Below are 15,060 nucleotides of genomic sequence, written 5' to 3'. Positions count from 1 at the left end.
CTCCAAACATATGGGAGTAGGTGCAGAAAAATAGAGGGACAGCTTGTCTCATCACTCTCTCTCTCTCAAGTGTGGTAGATTGGTTATGCCATTTCCCTCTTGAATAAGAGTTCTTGAGTTCAACTCTCCTCGTCGGATAGATCTTTAAGGTCTCTTGGGATAGTTTCCTACGATGTTAAAATTCTCTTCTTCTTCTCTCTCACATGCACGCACATGTTTTGACATACTGAAAGCAAGCACCAACACACCTACACGTTAATGTTCAAACAATGATAGCCATGCCCCTCAAGAAAATGCTGCAGTTACTCTGCAAACCATCATGAGCTTGACATGCCGACTATACAAGACAACGGGCGTTATGGAATGCTCCCCCACCAATATAAGTGAGCAGTAAAATAACGACTGCTCACTTAGAGTAGTTAAGGAGCACCATGTAGTGAGCAGAAAGTTCTATGTCAATTTAAACACTTCAACAAGAAATTTAAAAACCTAGATGGACACGATTGCTTTTATGACCCAGACTAATATCTTTGTTTTATCAATATACTTTCTCCCACTGACTGTATGTCTGTTAAGTAGGAATCTGGGAGACCGGTCGGAATGTTGAGATGTAGATACTTGCCACACTTCGCTTGAGGCTTGGCATGAACATTCAATACAGCTCAAGACATGCACCTAAACCTGAAGCAGTTGTCTGCATCAAAGAGCTATGGCCTACTTTGAGATAGAAGAATCTTACAGCACCAGTTTCTCCTTGAGTTGACCAGAAACTCCGCTTACACCTGGTTGGGCGGCATTATCACGAGCGTCAGTGCAGATTGAGCTGTGCCCGTATAGCTTACCCAACTCTCCAGCCACCAATCTTAACCGTCCTTGGAACTCATGGGCAGGATATGACAAGCTTTGCTCCAAAAGCAGCATCCCCTCTGTGGAGTTCGCATCTTGTTGCAGAAGCATTGAACCAAGCTCATAACAGCTATACGGGACTATATTTCTGCAACAATTCCCAAAACAACACGCTTGAGAAGTTCTGAAATCAGCAGCAAAACTACATTACATTGACAACTTACCCACAGATAACTTCTGAATTATCAATGACATATCGAAGATGATCATCTGCTTTTTCTAACTCTCCCAGGTTCTTTTGGCAAACTCCAAGTATAAACCTGCTTGAAAAGCTTGTGCACACTGTAGATAAATATGCATATGAAGAGATTTTATCAATCGGACCTACCGCTCACCTGCAAATCATTTTGCTTGATCTGGTCCACTTGTGCTCATAATGAAGCCTAGGCTTCGCCAATGTTTTCCCGCTTGAAACGTCGGTAGAACTCTCACCCGAAAGCAAATCCTGTACAACCTTTTCACAAAGATTGCATAATGAATCTATCATTGCACAAACCTGTCTTCCACAAAAAGTTGAGGCTGAGAATCCATAGAAGCATTCACAGTTACCCCTATATCTTGATTGTTGCTATTAGGTGGAGCCTTATGCGACTGGGTCTGAGTCCATCCCTGCAAGACTTCTTCTACCAGTCTTTTATGAGCTTCCAGAGAGGCCTCGTCCATATATTGAAAGCCACTGAACACAGCTGCCAGTTCTAAAGCTGAAAATAACGGCGCCTGTAGGAACAGAAAATTGATTCTTGAAAAGCAAATTCGTACTTATCTGCAGTGCTTTATTAATAAAACTGTGACCAGCAAACATTGACACGATGATATTGAAGAATGAGAAACAGTCCAAAAATTACACCCCAAATAAATGCAGCAGCTGTACGGAATCTTGTTACCTTAAATAAAAGGAGTCAAGTGCAAGATGCTCAACACAATTCGGTACACATATTTATGGTAAATTCTTAACTATGTGACCACTCAAAGTGTGTATGCACATATGAACATATGAAGACATTGGAAGGCCAATGAAGGATGGTGGCTACTTCGAGTTTTTCAAATCTTTAAATACCTTTTTGTTTTCCGTTACATGACGGTTTGGAAACAAAGTTTGACACAGATGGCATGGAAAAGTATGGGTACACCAGTACGAATACAGAATGCAACCTTGTTCACCAAAACCAACATCTTTAAACTTTTGATAAAAAGAGCACCTCTATAGTGAAGCATATATAAATACATAAGCACAGAATGTCACTATGTTACCTGATTGGTGGCATTAAACTTTGAAGAAACCTGCACCGCATATTGTTCTAGCGGTGTCAGTTGTTGCTGTTTCTTAAGTCCCACCAGGTCTGGAATTTCCTTCAACAACTGGCCTGCTTGTTGCTGGGCACTCTCACTTGCTTCCCATAGGCAGGAAGATAATAGGAAAGCATAGTGAACCTTAAAGGAAACTGATTCCTGAAGATACAGCTTGTAAGACAACCTCAGACCCCTTGCGTACTTTCTGTGAAAAAATGAGGTAGCTCTTTCCTCCTCACCTGCAGTAGTGTACTAAAGCAACTAGCTGCTTCCGAGAACTTTCCTTGCAAAAGGAGACACCATCCAAGTTCATCAAGCATAAGGCTCCTGATTTTTCTCAAGTTACCTCTCTCGGAAAGACCATAGGGGTTTTCAGGTGCAAGAGTCACCATAACTGTTGCCTGCTCAAGAAAGCGCTCATATCTTGCCAAACGCGAGCTGAGGATCCGAAACAGAGAACAAGACTTCCACATAGATGGCATGTTATCCATAAGTTCATGAACCTCCTTGGCATGCCTAGAGGAGAAAGGCAGTAGCCCCACAATGGCTGTCTGGTCTACATTGAGAAATTTACACCACAAAAAGGAATGGGCTAAGCTCTTTTACATAAGCCAAATTTCATGAATAGCCCATGCAAGATCTGAAACTATGTCTCAAGTCCAAAACCTGTAGAACCATTCTTACTTACAGTAAAGAAGCATGATAGACGCAAGCGGAGCAGCTGGATGATTTTCTGCACAAACCTTCCGTAATAAAGAGATTCCCCTTTCCCTGTTGGCAGGAAAGCGCATAACCTCTAGAGCTTTCTGGTAACTTGCAGGAATGAGAGACAAAATAAGGTTGAATGCACCTTCCCCAAACTGCACTCCAATGCGAAGAGAATGCAGCTCTGTGTCCTCTTTTACTCCCTTCTTTACATCCAACATTAATAAAGTTCCGTGGCTCTGATCCTGAGGGTAGCACTCTTCATTAGATTGTGAAGCCATAAAACTCGAATACTGACCACTTGACTTCCCAGCACTAGAGACATCTTCATGTTGTCTTTGGGACCCATCCATGTCAACAAAGCCTTCCATGGTCTGGTTTTCCGAAAACTGAATGCACATCTCAATGTACTCCCAAAACAATAAGGAAAGCTGAATATATGTTTACCAAGCGTCTAAAAACCCCTAGTGCATCCTGTCACTACCAAGGTGAAGAAAGATTACATTTACTGCTTCTTCCTCGTCACTCTCTGAACTACTTTCATCCTCTTCCACATTTTTGAAATCCCCCTTAAAATCGAAACTTCCATCCATGGCAATCCACTCTTTTGTCAGCTGCTTGAGCTTGTTTCGGCAGTGCTGGTAAAGACCCCACATACGTCGAAGACTGTAACCAACTTTGACAACAGAACTCCAACTCTCAGCAGCATCCACAATCTGTAACAGAATTTGTGTTAGTAATATGCCCATGAACTAATAAAATGCAATGCATTCATAGCAACTAAATTGAGGGGCAACAAAAGCATCCATTCAAGGCACTCTGCGAATATGTGATAGGACTACAGCGGTATGGGTAAGGGCCAAGCAGCCCATACATCCGACAATGCTAACTACAGAGATCAGTTCATGAGCATTACGACGGATGGATTCTTTTGCTAGATTACTTATAGCTATAAATAAATAAATAAAATCAAAATAATAGAATCCATAAGTGAGCGTATATTTTGGATGCATCATTATGAATAGAGAATCACAAACTAAGATCCCTAGAACCATCTCGGAATAGGCATTCCTAGTACGTCATTCTAGGAGAATGACTAGAGCGGACCATATGAGATGGGTACTTATTATGTCCCAATCACAAGAGAGGGAATCTAGTCTATGACACCGTCAGGATGGGTGTCGCAATGTCCACGCAGACATAGTGTGAACAAGACCGGTGTGGTCGGTCACTTTTGTTAAAGGAGGCCAAGGCCTCATTTGTGGTTATTGACCCCCACTGGCAGAGTGCCGATGGTTAGCCCGCGAGGTTAGGAGTGCACGAGGTCACCCCAAGGAGGGAGTCCGGGTGGTATGGGACGCACAGTATTAGCGTCTAAAGTATGTTCAGTCTGTTCTTTTTCGTTCGCACATGGTGTTGTCCCGTTACAGAAATGGATGCTATCTGTTTTGAACCTGTCTTGGTGCCGATTTGACAATTGTTTGACTCTGGTTTTAATACTGGTTTTTGTTGCTAAATGGACTATTTTCTTTTTTTTGGAGTAATTTCTATTTATCGAAATTAGGATATTTAATGTGCACACTTGAACTGTAAAAGTTAGGAACAGGAGGTCTACTAGAATTTGATAAAAGCCATCAGGAACAGACAACTTTGATGTGTCATATGAAGGGTGACATTAAGCATCACGAAGGAGCTGTACCGTAAGTTCGGTGGGTTCGACCGGGAAGTGGGTATTCTTGATGCATTACATGATGGTGACGGGAGCATTGGATAGGGAATATTCCATTGATCTAAGAGGAAATCTAAACTAGAAAAAAGAATATGCGTAAAGACGCAGGCTTAAGAATAAAGATGGGTTTTGAGAAGCTTTTTCTAAAAGCAAAATATTTTTGAGTAATTTTCAGGAAGGCAGATGCTTTCTAACGAGGAATCTGCGTTTGCATTGCATCTATGCATGAGGTTGCATCCAAGGACGCCTGGGAAAGTGTGGTGTAGCATTGGTTTTCAGCTCACTGAGTTTTTATCGAGTTTTTAACAGGTTTTGACATTTTTTTCAAGTGACCAGCCGCCCACCACTTGATAAGTGGGAAGCCAATTAAGAAAATTAAATCTTATAAAAAACCATCAGCGCTGCCCTCATGGCTGAGAATAACAGGAGCGATCACTTTGTCTCTCCCTCTCTCTGAATCAGCGGAAGTTTTCTCTCTCTTCCCTCTTCAAATTCAGCGCTATCTCCTTGCTGCTATTGTGGGAAGATCTGCGCCGGCTATTCTTGCCGCCCCTTGCAGCTTATAAATTCAGCCAGCGCTACCTCTCTCTCGTCAGTTATGCCAATGCTAGCAACAAGGTGCATTGCCGCCGATGAATCTGCAAGTGATCGCGTGAAGCCTCAAGAGAGCGTTGCTTTTCCGCACTTGGCAGTGTCAGGTACAGATTGTGAATACGCTCTTCAAGTTGTTTAGTTTTTGTGCTTTTTGCAGGTACTCCGAGTGGAGAAGAAGCAAGGAGGCTTCGGCCTACGCTCAGGGATTCCGGAAATGGTATCCGAAACGGTTTGCGGAGTTTGCTACTCCGGATGCAGACGGAATTGAGAGCTCGCCTCTCGGAAATTCTGCATAGGAAGGAGTCGAACATCAAGTCTAAGAATTAGAATGGAGGGTTTTCTTTGGTTCTTGTAATCGACCATCGAGTCTAAAAATTAGAGCGGAGGGTTTCTCCTGTTCTTGTGCTTGTAAAAAGATTCTCCCTAAGAAAGATTCTCTTTAAGGGGGCGACCAGTCCATCTTCTGTTCCCCAGAGAAGAATTGATGTTTGATAATGTCTGAAACCTCAAGACAAAGCAGACCACGTGTCTAGGCGATGCAGACCGCATGGCCCGGACCTTCTTTGGTTATTTGCAGGAGGAGTGAGGAGGTAGTTGTTGAGTAGCTTCATGCCTAACCTGTCACAAGATGGGCACCACCTGCCAATAGAATAGAACAGATTGAACAAACTTTTAGCACGTCAATAACAATTGAAACTGAAAGAGAGAGAGCACACGCGACACGAATTGGCGGAATTCCACCCCAAAGAGTATTGGCCCCAAACCTTGGCGCCCCTTTCGGTATTTCTTTATATTACTTGAACTCAGTACAATGTCGGTACTCGCGCTCTGCACCTTCTCCCTAAAGCGTGCCAGAGAATGAGCCCTAGCCTCATATTTAAAGGCCCTTAGCCCTTAAAAGCACTTTAAATGAAAAGCTTTAAACTCAAAAGCAATTGGTCCAAAAAGCTGACGTTGAAAATCAGCCTGCGTAAATCACGGAAATCCATACGGGTTGCCACGTCATCACTGTCAATGTGAAACTCGGAAATCCCTATAGTTTGCCATGTCAGAAGTCCAATGCAGATTGCGGAGATCCGTATAGTTGCCACGTCATCAACCTCTCCGCGTGTGTGTGTGTGTGGCCTTGCTTTATTTTAATGCCTTTATGTCACTTGGGCCCCATCGGACGGGGTCCCATAAGTTGGTGGGAACTTCAACTCCTGCTTCCTAGGGTTTAGGCCCGTCAGCCAGGGCCTATAAGTTGGCTCAGGTCTTCAGTGGCTTGACACGTAGCGGTTTGTGACATCCCCCCTCCCTTCTTGAAAGAAAGTAATCCTCCGCGATTACAGCATATATGCAAAACAACTCAAGTTAGCTCAAAAATTTCCGACGGACATTCCGTGGGACAATCAGTTTGCTCTTTTTGTTGAGGAGTTGGCTTCTCCTTTCGTCCAAATCGAAACTCTTGATATTCCGGCGTAGTAAAATTAGCCATCACACCCAGACCGCATTGATCTTCCACGGGTATCTTGATGCACTAAAATTACATACCCAGGCAATCTCATCCAATTAGAAATATTCAGTGGTTGGCACATCACAATGCAACACAAATGCTCACATATGCATGTTACAAGACACAACGAACAACGCCGTTGAGCACTCCCCCGAGACGAACAGTCTGCGGTATGAAGCTACTCGAGGACTACCTCATCCCCCCCCCCCCCCCCCCCCGGCAAATAACCTAAAAAGGTCGAGCCATGAGCTCAGAGGACTGTACAACCAAACACTCCCCAGACCGCAGTCTGTGTCGCTCGGAGGTTTAAGCATACAACCAAACGCTCCCCAGACATCAATTTGCGGTGTTCAAAGGTTTTCTAGCATACAACGGAACGCTCCCTAGACATTGGCCTGCGTCGTTCCGAGGTTTTCAAACATACAACGAAACGCTCCCCAGACATTTGCATTCGTGATTCCGAGGTTCAAACAATACCAAAACAGTATTTCTCAATTCTTCACCCGGGAGTAAAATCATCATTCAATGAAACCAGTATTAAATCCAGAGTCAACAATTCAAACCGGCACCAAGACAAGTTCAAAACAGATACCATCCATTTCAAACAAATTCCATAAGGGTGAAAGCATGTTAACCTGTCGCGCTTTTGTGCTAGTTAGCAGTTTCAAGTTAGCACATCTTCAAAAAATTGGGCGTCCGGTAAATTTTTTACAAATAATATCAAAATTTGTCGGAGGTTGTACATTTGGATTCCTTGTTTCAAGTGCTTTCTATTGATATATCATATGTCATAGATCTTGGAGATGTAGCTCAAGTTATTTTACTAGTTAGCATATGTCAAAATTGTGCTAGTTAGCATTGTCTGGGACATGAAAAAGCATGACAGGTTAACATACTTTCACCCATAACCAAACACTTCAAATAGAACTCAAACTTAAAAGGCAATCACGACATCAGCCAAGCTCGAAAAGTCGATTGACTTTCCATCCCGAAACATGCACCAAAAATTAGGGTTAGGTTCCTTCCATAAGGTCGTAGCCGACCGCACCATGGTCCATAAGCTGTTGGACAGAAAATGTTCTTGTGGCGGTGATGGTAGTCCAAAGACAAAGAAATCACATTAGACCTCCAAGGTTATCAGCTCGAGAAGAGACACCTACTGAGAGATGTCGAGAAATTTCAAGTTATAATCTGCTAGGGTTTCCATGGCAAGCATTTCAAGATACCCCACTCTGCCAGAAGTTGCATGTCAAGTGCAGCGGAAGTGAATAACGATTTTCTCGGATCTAGCACTCCGCACACAAACACAAGGGACACTTTACTTCACTTGAAAGAATTGAATCGAGCTGAAAGAAAGAGAGAGACACAAAAGAGAGAAAGAGACGACACAGGGATGTCGGGTCCCAACCCTCAAGGGCCCCCTTGCTCTGTTGCCAGAGCAAGTACTTTCTTTATTATTGCACAAATGCTACTACAATGATGCTACTGATACTCGGTACTGGGTACTGAGGTACTAAAGGGGTACTGAGGTACTGAGGTTCTATGTCGAAGATGATGATGTCAACGACGAGGTGTTGATGGTCTATGTCGACGATGATGTCGACAACGGGTACTACTGGTCTATGTCGAAGACGGGGAGGTCTACGACAGGTACTGTTGGTCTATGTCGAAGACGATGATGTCGACGACGGGTACTGCTGATGTCGACGATGACGACGACGACGACGACCGTCACGGACACAACGATGTCGCCGTGACAACGACAACGACGCGAGGCTAGGGCTGAAATCTGAAAACGCTAGGGCTGAAAACTGAGATCGCTGGAAATCTGTTGCGATCGAGTACTCTGCAGACCACGACAACGATGGGTACTGCTGGTCTATGTCGAAGACGATGATGTCGACAACGGGTACTGCTGGTCTATATCGAAGACGATGATGTCGATGACGACGACAATGCTGACGACAACGGCGACCGTCACGGACACAATAATGTCGCCGTGACGACGACGACGACGCGAGGCTAGGGCTGAAAACTGAGATCGCTGGAAATCTGCTGCGATCGGGTACTCTGCCAACCATGACAACGATGACGACGATGTAGACGACGACTACTGTTCTAAGGGCCGAAAACTGAAAATGTTGGCTGATATAAGGTTGAGAACTGTGGCACTGATGTAAGGGCTGAATACAGGGAACTGAGTCGTGATGATGACGACGATGTGACTATGACGATGACGACGATGGGTCGTCGTCAATTCCGGGACCTGCGCTGACGATGACCATGACAATGTCGACGACGACGATGGTGTCAACAACCACGGCGTCAAGGCTGAAAAACCCAGTCGCAGCAGGATGTAGACACATTGTGGTTCACGTTTTTGCTGACACGCAGAGCCCGCCATGCTATGTACACATACATGAGGACTCCTGGACAAAGGAGGTTTACGCACGGCTCGGTCTACTAGGGCTTGGACTAGACACTCTTTGAAGTCACGCCTATCTCGAGGATGCTCGGATGCGGATTACTCCCCATCCAAGCAAGCCTCGAAGATAGCACGGTTAGTTGCTGTGGTAGCATCATTTCTCTCTCGCTCCCCATGAGGATCGTCTCATGGAACGTACAGGGATTAGGTGGGCCCCAGTTTCAGCGTCAGAGGGGCCGACTACATCAAGAGCTTCAGCGATGCCTTGTGGGAGGAGAGATTGACCTTCTTATGCTATAGGAGCATCATTTGTGTGAGAGCCGCATTAGACGTTGTGGTCAGCTTTTGCGTGGACGATATGAGACTTTTTGGTCAGCTACATTTGGACCTGGAGGCATCTAGGGCGGGGTATGTATAACTATTGCGGATTCTTTGCAGCAAGCCATTGTGGGCAGAGGGATTATTGTGCCAGGCAGGGCTCAGTGGATCACTATGCAGGTTCAGGGTTGTCTCGTTGGCTTCCTGAACATCTATGCACCCAATGTGGCGAGTGCCCGTGCAGAGTTTTGGTCTCAGATTGTTGATCTCTACCGCAGGCAGAGCAATGGTGCATAGGGGGTGACTTCAACATGTTGGAGGAACCCTCTGATAGGATTGGTGGTAACCATACTACTCTGCATGGAGTTGAGCTCGCAGCTTGGGAGAAGTTTTGTATGACTCTGCAGGTTTCAGATGTGTGGCAGCATTCCAGCTTTGTGAGGCCCCCAGACAACCTGTGGCTTCTCTCGTTCGGACCGCAGAGTGGAAGGCGTGAATCTATCTCGGGTAGATCGCTTCTACACTAGTGACCACTTTTGTGACTTGGGTGGGACAGTTGGCATTCTGGCAGGGACTTCCTTTTCGGACCATGCTCCAATGATCCTTACAGTGACTGATAGGCACAGGAGGGGGAGCACGATGCTTCGGATCCCAGAGAGGGTCTTGCTAGACACAATGCTTGGAGAGCGAGTGGAGGCTCTTTGGACAGAGAGCTTAGACATGCAGCATTCTCCTGCTGACAGAGTGGCCTCAAGACTTGCTCAGCTTAGTTGACTCTTTCTTCAGGAGTCTTCGGCTCGCCTGGCTGCAACGAGAGAAGAGTCGTCCGACGGGGCGTTGCTTCCTTGCAGAGGATGTGCAGGAGCAGCATCTAGACAGTCCTTGGTTGAAGGAGCAGGCTCGCCAGGAGCTCGTCAGCACAGAGGAGAGGCGCCATGAGTTTGCTTTCCATTGATAGGCATCTCAGTGGACCCAGGTGGGTGACAGAGTGACGGGCCCTTTCTTTGAGGCAGTGGCAAGGTCAATTAGTTGAAGAGGCCCGACAGGTCAATTGCTTCAAAGCTAGAGGACATGCGTGCAGTTGCCACTGACTTCTACAGTGATTTACTGTCCGCAGAGCCTCAGTCAAAACGTCAGGATGCATGCAAGAGCAGGTGTGGACGCAGATGCCTTGTCTTGTGACTGAGGAGATACGCCAGAGGCTTGAGCTGCCTCTTCAGCTAGAGGAGCTACACACGGCTCTTAGAGCACTCCCCCGTGGTAGCTGTCCAGGTCAGGATGGCTTGACTCCCAGCTTTTTCTTGGGGTACTGGGACTTGCTTGGCTCAGATCTCTGCAGTGCTTTTTAGTACATCCTACACACAGGAGAGATGCCTGACAGCATGAGTGAGGGCTTGACTTACCTCATTCCCAAGGAGGGTGGCTCCTTGGATGAGATTCGACAATGGTGCACCATCACCATCCTCAACTCAACCTACAAAATTCTTGCCAAGGCTCTGAGTTTGAGGATTCAGCCACTTCTAGAGAGCATTATACATGGGACTCAGACAGGTTTTGTCAAGGAGCGTAGTATCCTTGACAACATCTTTACTTTTTGGGAGGCTTCTGCCCTCGCGCGGCTCCGTGGTGAGGATCTGGTGATTTTTCTTCTCGATTTTGAGAAGGCCTACGATAGAGTTGACTGGGACTTTTTGGAGGGCACTCTACGCAGGATGGGCTTCTCAGATGCTTGGATCAGAGGGGTGTCAGCTTTGTACAGACGGGCACACAGCAGGTACTTTTGTCAAGAGGTAGAGGTGATCGTTTCATGCTCACTTCTAGTCGTGGAGGATTCCTCGCCGCGAAGAAGAGGGAGACGCTGCTACGCCGCACTCAACCGCCTCACAGTCGTCGTGCTGCCGGTCGGTCAGACAAGGCTGCCCTCTTTCTCTTTCTGTTCTATGTTGAGACGATGAGCAAGTTTTTGGTTTCACAGTAGGTTGGTTTACGTCTCGCTAATTCGTGGAGATGAGCTACTGGACGCTAAGTTTGCAAACGACTCAGCCTTGTACTTGGATGGCCAGGAGGCCAACCTTCACAGGTGTGAGCATGCTCTTGAGATTTTCTGATGTGCATCTGGCGCACTGATCAACTGGAGAAAGACAGTGGATTTCTCGGTTGGTAGTGCTCCTACGCCCGATTGGATGCCAGCTGAGGGTTCCAGGTGGATTCCCCCAAGGACTGCAGTTCAGTACTTGGGTTGTCAGGTTGGTTTGGAGGTTGGTTTGGACTTTGTCTCCTCGAGCAGCAGCTTGCTCCCCTCCTCCTGTCTATCAGGAGGAAGTTGTTACATTGGAGCTCCGCACGACTTTCTCTGGCAAGGAGAGTTGTAGTGGCCAACCAGGTGTTGTTGGCTACTATGTGGTACACCACTTCTTGTTGGATCTTCTCGAGTTCTTGTATCAGCCAGGTAGAGAGGCTGATCAGGAACTTCCTTTGGTCAGGGCGTGACACTCAGATAGCCCGGGCCAAAGTGGCATGGCAGGTCATCACTCTTCCTTGTTCTCAAGGAGGGTTGGGGATCATAGACCCAGCACAATAGAGCAGAGCCCTCCTTGGGAAGTTTATTGTCAGAGGACTTCTTCTAGGTGAGGAGCCCTGGAAGGAGTTCTTGCTTCAGCAGCTTAGTGCTAGGGTGCCTCAGGCTGGAGACCCCTAGTGACCCTCGACTAGATGGATTTTCACAGAGATGCGCAGAGTTGGCTTGAGCAGGAGACAGGAGGACCGCTTCGCTGTGAGTCTGCTCCGATCTTGGGAGCAACTGCGGAGAGGCCTGGAGCAGCGTCAGCCTACTTGCACGAAGGAGCACCTGAGACAACCCCTTGTTTGGAACCCCATGGCTAGCACTCGGAGAGGCCACTTTGGTTGGTAGTCGGCCTCATATTTCTTGGGGTCCCATGGCAGAGGGTCCAGCACGCTCTTTAGGTGATTGGTTGCACTTTTCAGGCTTGTCAGAGGAGCTTCAGAGCATTCAGCTCTACAAGGCATGAGAGAGGTGCAGAGCATGTGTCAGGACATCTCAGAGACAGTACCAGTTGAGTGGCTCACACCTCTCGAGTCAGCAGCGCCCAGATGGATGGAGCCTTCACGCGATTGGAGGTTCTCATCTCAGTTCGGGCTTGCTCAAAGAGTATATCCTCCTTATTTTTCGAGCTACAGGGTGAGGGACGTTTACACAGAGTTGCAGTAGAGGCTGGGCATCTATGGGAGGACTTGTGTCATAGATCCCGACCCAGCAGCTCTTGAGACTCGCCACTGGAGACTGTGGGTTTGGGAGAGTTGTCCATTGGCACGAGTACAGTGGGATCCTAGAGAGTGGCTTGGAGGGACCCTTTCTCCTCAGCAGACCACCCAGGTGTCCCTTTCTTTCAGTACACTGTTCGACTGGGACGCCACATACTGGCAGCACAGAGAGAGGCTCGTCCTGCTGCAGCACCTCATTGGCAGGAGGAGGGTCTCACAGCTGAGTTCTTGGTAGCTTTTTGGGAGAGGTGGTGGGACTCCAGACAACCGAGGCGAGTCACTTTGTTCTTGTGGCTGGTTGCACACCAAGCTACAGCAGTTGGGAGCTAGCTTGTACATAGTGGTCTCTCGGTCTCATGTGCAGCTTGTGACCATCTTGTGGAGAGTCAGTGTCATTGTCCTTGGGACTGTCCTTTGGCATAGCAGGTGTGTATGTTCTTCGACTGATGCCAGCTCTTTCAACAGCTCGGCATTACACATGGGGAGCAACTGCCTGGTCTACTCTCACGGGCCCGGCACTTCAGTTTGAGCTATCCTCCACCAGTAGGATGATAGTGATGCAAGGGGATCGACCTACACTCCAGTCTGCTACAGAGCTTACTCCACAGGAGTGGTGCAGTGAGAGAGAGGAGTGTTGGGAGCTCATTAGCGGCCTAACACTCTGGTTCATCTGGCGGGCCCACTGCTTCCGCATCTTCAAGGCTCGCCCTATACCACCAGCAAAGACTGTTCGGGATCTTGGCTAGAGCTGATCCATACTCTCAGAGGACAATTCGAGAGACTCCAGGCAGCTCTGACCACATGCAGGAGCGCAGAGAGGCTTTCCTTCGACTCTGGCGTCCTGGGCCTTTCTTCACCATGGTCCAGGGTGTGCTCAGATGTCTCCCATCTCTTGATTTAGCCTCATTGTACATATGTTGTTTTTTCATTGGGAGTCTCTCCCCATCAGGATTGTTGTAGCCCTCTCTCGCAGAGGTGGTTGTAGCCCTATGGACCGTTTTCATTAACTAATAGAAGGATCTTTTTCTCTTTTTTTTTTTTTTAAGATCCCCAGGACTCTATTTTTGTAACTTTACCCTCTAAAGGAATAAAGAAATACAGAAAGGGGCGACCGTTTTTGGGGCCTATAAGTTGTCGGCGTCTGCTCGGAGCATTCTAGCTTTAGAGCTGTGTGCGCTTTGAAGTGTTAATTCTCGTTACAGGTTCCTTCTACAAGGTTTCTCTGTGTGTTAAAGCTTAAAGTAAAGTTTTGAGTGAAAGCCAAAGTCCACCGCCCTACGGGCCGGTTTCAGATGATGTCAACGATGAGGTGTTGATGGTCTATGTCAACGATGACGATGTCGACGACGGGTACTGTTGGTTTGTCAAAGACGGGGAGGACAACGACGGGTACTGCTGGTCTATGTCGAAGACGATGATGTCAACGATGGGTACTGCTAGTCTATGTCGAAGACGATGATGTCGACGACGACGACGACGGCGACGGTCACGGACACGACGATGTCGGCGTGACAACGACGATGATACGAGGCTAGGGCTGAAATCTGAAAACGCTAGGGCTGAAAATGAGATCGCTGGGAATCTGGTGCGATCGCGTACTCTGTTGACGACGACGATGACGATGTTGACGACGACTGCTATTCTAAGGGCTGAAAACTGAAAACGCTGGCTGATCTGTAAGGGTGAGAATCGGCACTGATGTAAGGGCTGAAAACTGGAAACTGTATTTTGACGACGACGATGACAACGATGGGACTATGACGATGACGACGATGGGTCGTCGTCAAGTCCGGGACCTGCGATGACGATGACGACGACAATGGTGTTGACGACGACGGCGTCAAGGCTGAAAAACGCTAAGGTTGAAAACTGAAATCTGTCGCGATGGATGGCTTTCCGGCGAGAATCTGCTGCCGGGAATGGAATCGAGGATGCGACGAGGCTAAAGGGATGGTACTGTTGCAAAAATGCTAATGGCTGAAATCTACTCCAAAAACTCTAGTGTAGTTGGGGTACTGCTGAGAGAGAGAGACCACCTACTAGGTGCAACACTTGGTGCACCACCTTCTGCTACCTCCTCTGCCTCTACTGAGTGCCTAATGGGTTTCTTGTATAGTTTCTTGGCAATTTGCTCTACCTGCTTTTCCAACAAAAGTCACTTATTAATAAATAAGTGAAAAAGTGTACTTTGGAAAACATGGTTCTATGCTTGAGAAAATGTTCATGATGGGATAATTGTTCTGTGCAAGAGAGGGTAATGCAAATGTGACCCACGTCCTGCTAGAGGCTCACAAGGTGCTGTAACAAACTTGGACA

General features: G+C 47.0%; 1 protein-coding gene across 1 annotated transcript in view; it reads right to left on the bottom strand.

Annotated features, from left to right (window-relative positions):
• Positions 1 to 224: 224 nt before the first annotated feature.
• Positions 225 to 15,060, bottom strand: part of LOC147438331 (uncharacterized) — a 35,882-nt gene continuing 21,046 nt past the window's right edge. The window contains exons 4-11 of the mRNA XM_086487623.1: positions 3,405 to 3,617; positions 2,885 to 3,275; positions 2,436 to 2,752; positions 2,158 to 2,355; positions 1,456 to 1,623; positions 1,242 to 1,360; positions 1,071 to 1,166; positions 225 to 994 (exon numbers count right to left, since the gene is read on the bottom strand). Of these exons, the coding sequence (XP_086343749.1) occupies positions 736 to 994; positions 1,071 to 1,166; positions 1,242 to 1,360; positions 1,456 to 1,623; positions 2,158 to 2,355; positions 2,436 to 2,752; positions 2,885 to 3,275; positions 3,405 to 3,617 (1,761 nt within the window). The 3' untranslated portion in view covers positions 225 to 735. The remainder of the gene's footprint in view (positions 995 to 1,070; positions 1,167 to 1,241; positions 1,361 to 1,455; positions 1,624 to 2,157; positions 2,356 to 2,435; positions 2,753 to 2,884; positions 3,276 to 3,404; positions 3,618 to 15,060) is intronic.

This window comes from Adiantum capillus-veneris, chromosome 17, assembly GCF_014529385.1.
Source record: "Adiantum capillus-veneris isolate H3 chromosome 17, ASM1452938v2, whole genome shotgun sequence".
NCBI classification, from domain to species: Eukaryota; Viridiplantae; Streptophyta; class Polypodiopsida; order Polypodiales; family Pteridaceae; genus Adiantum; species Adiantum capillus-veneris.
This window is presented reverse-complemented; position numbering and strand designations above follow the sequence as displayed.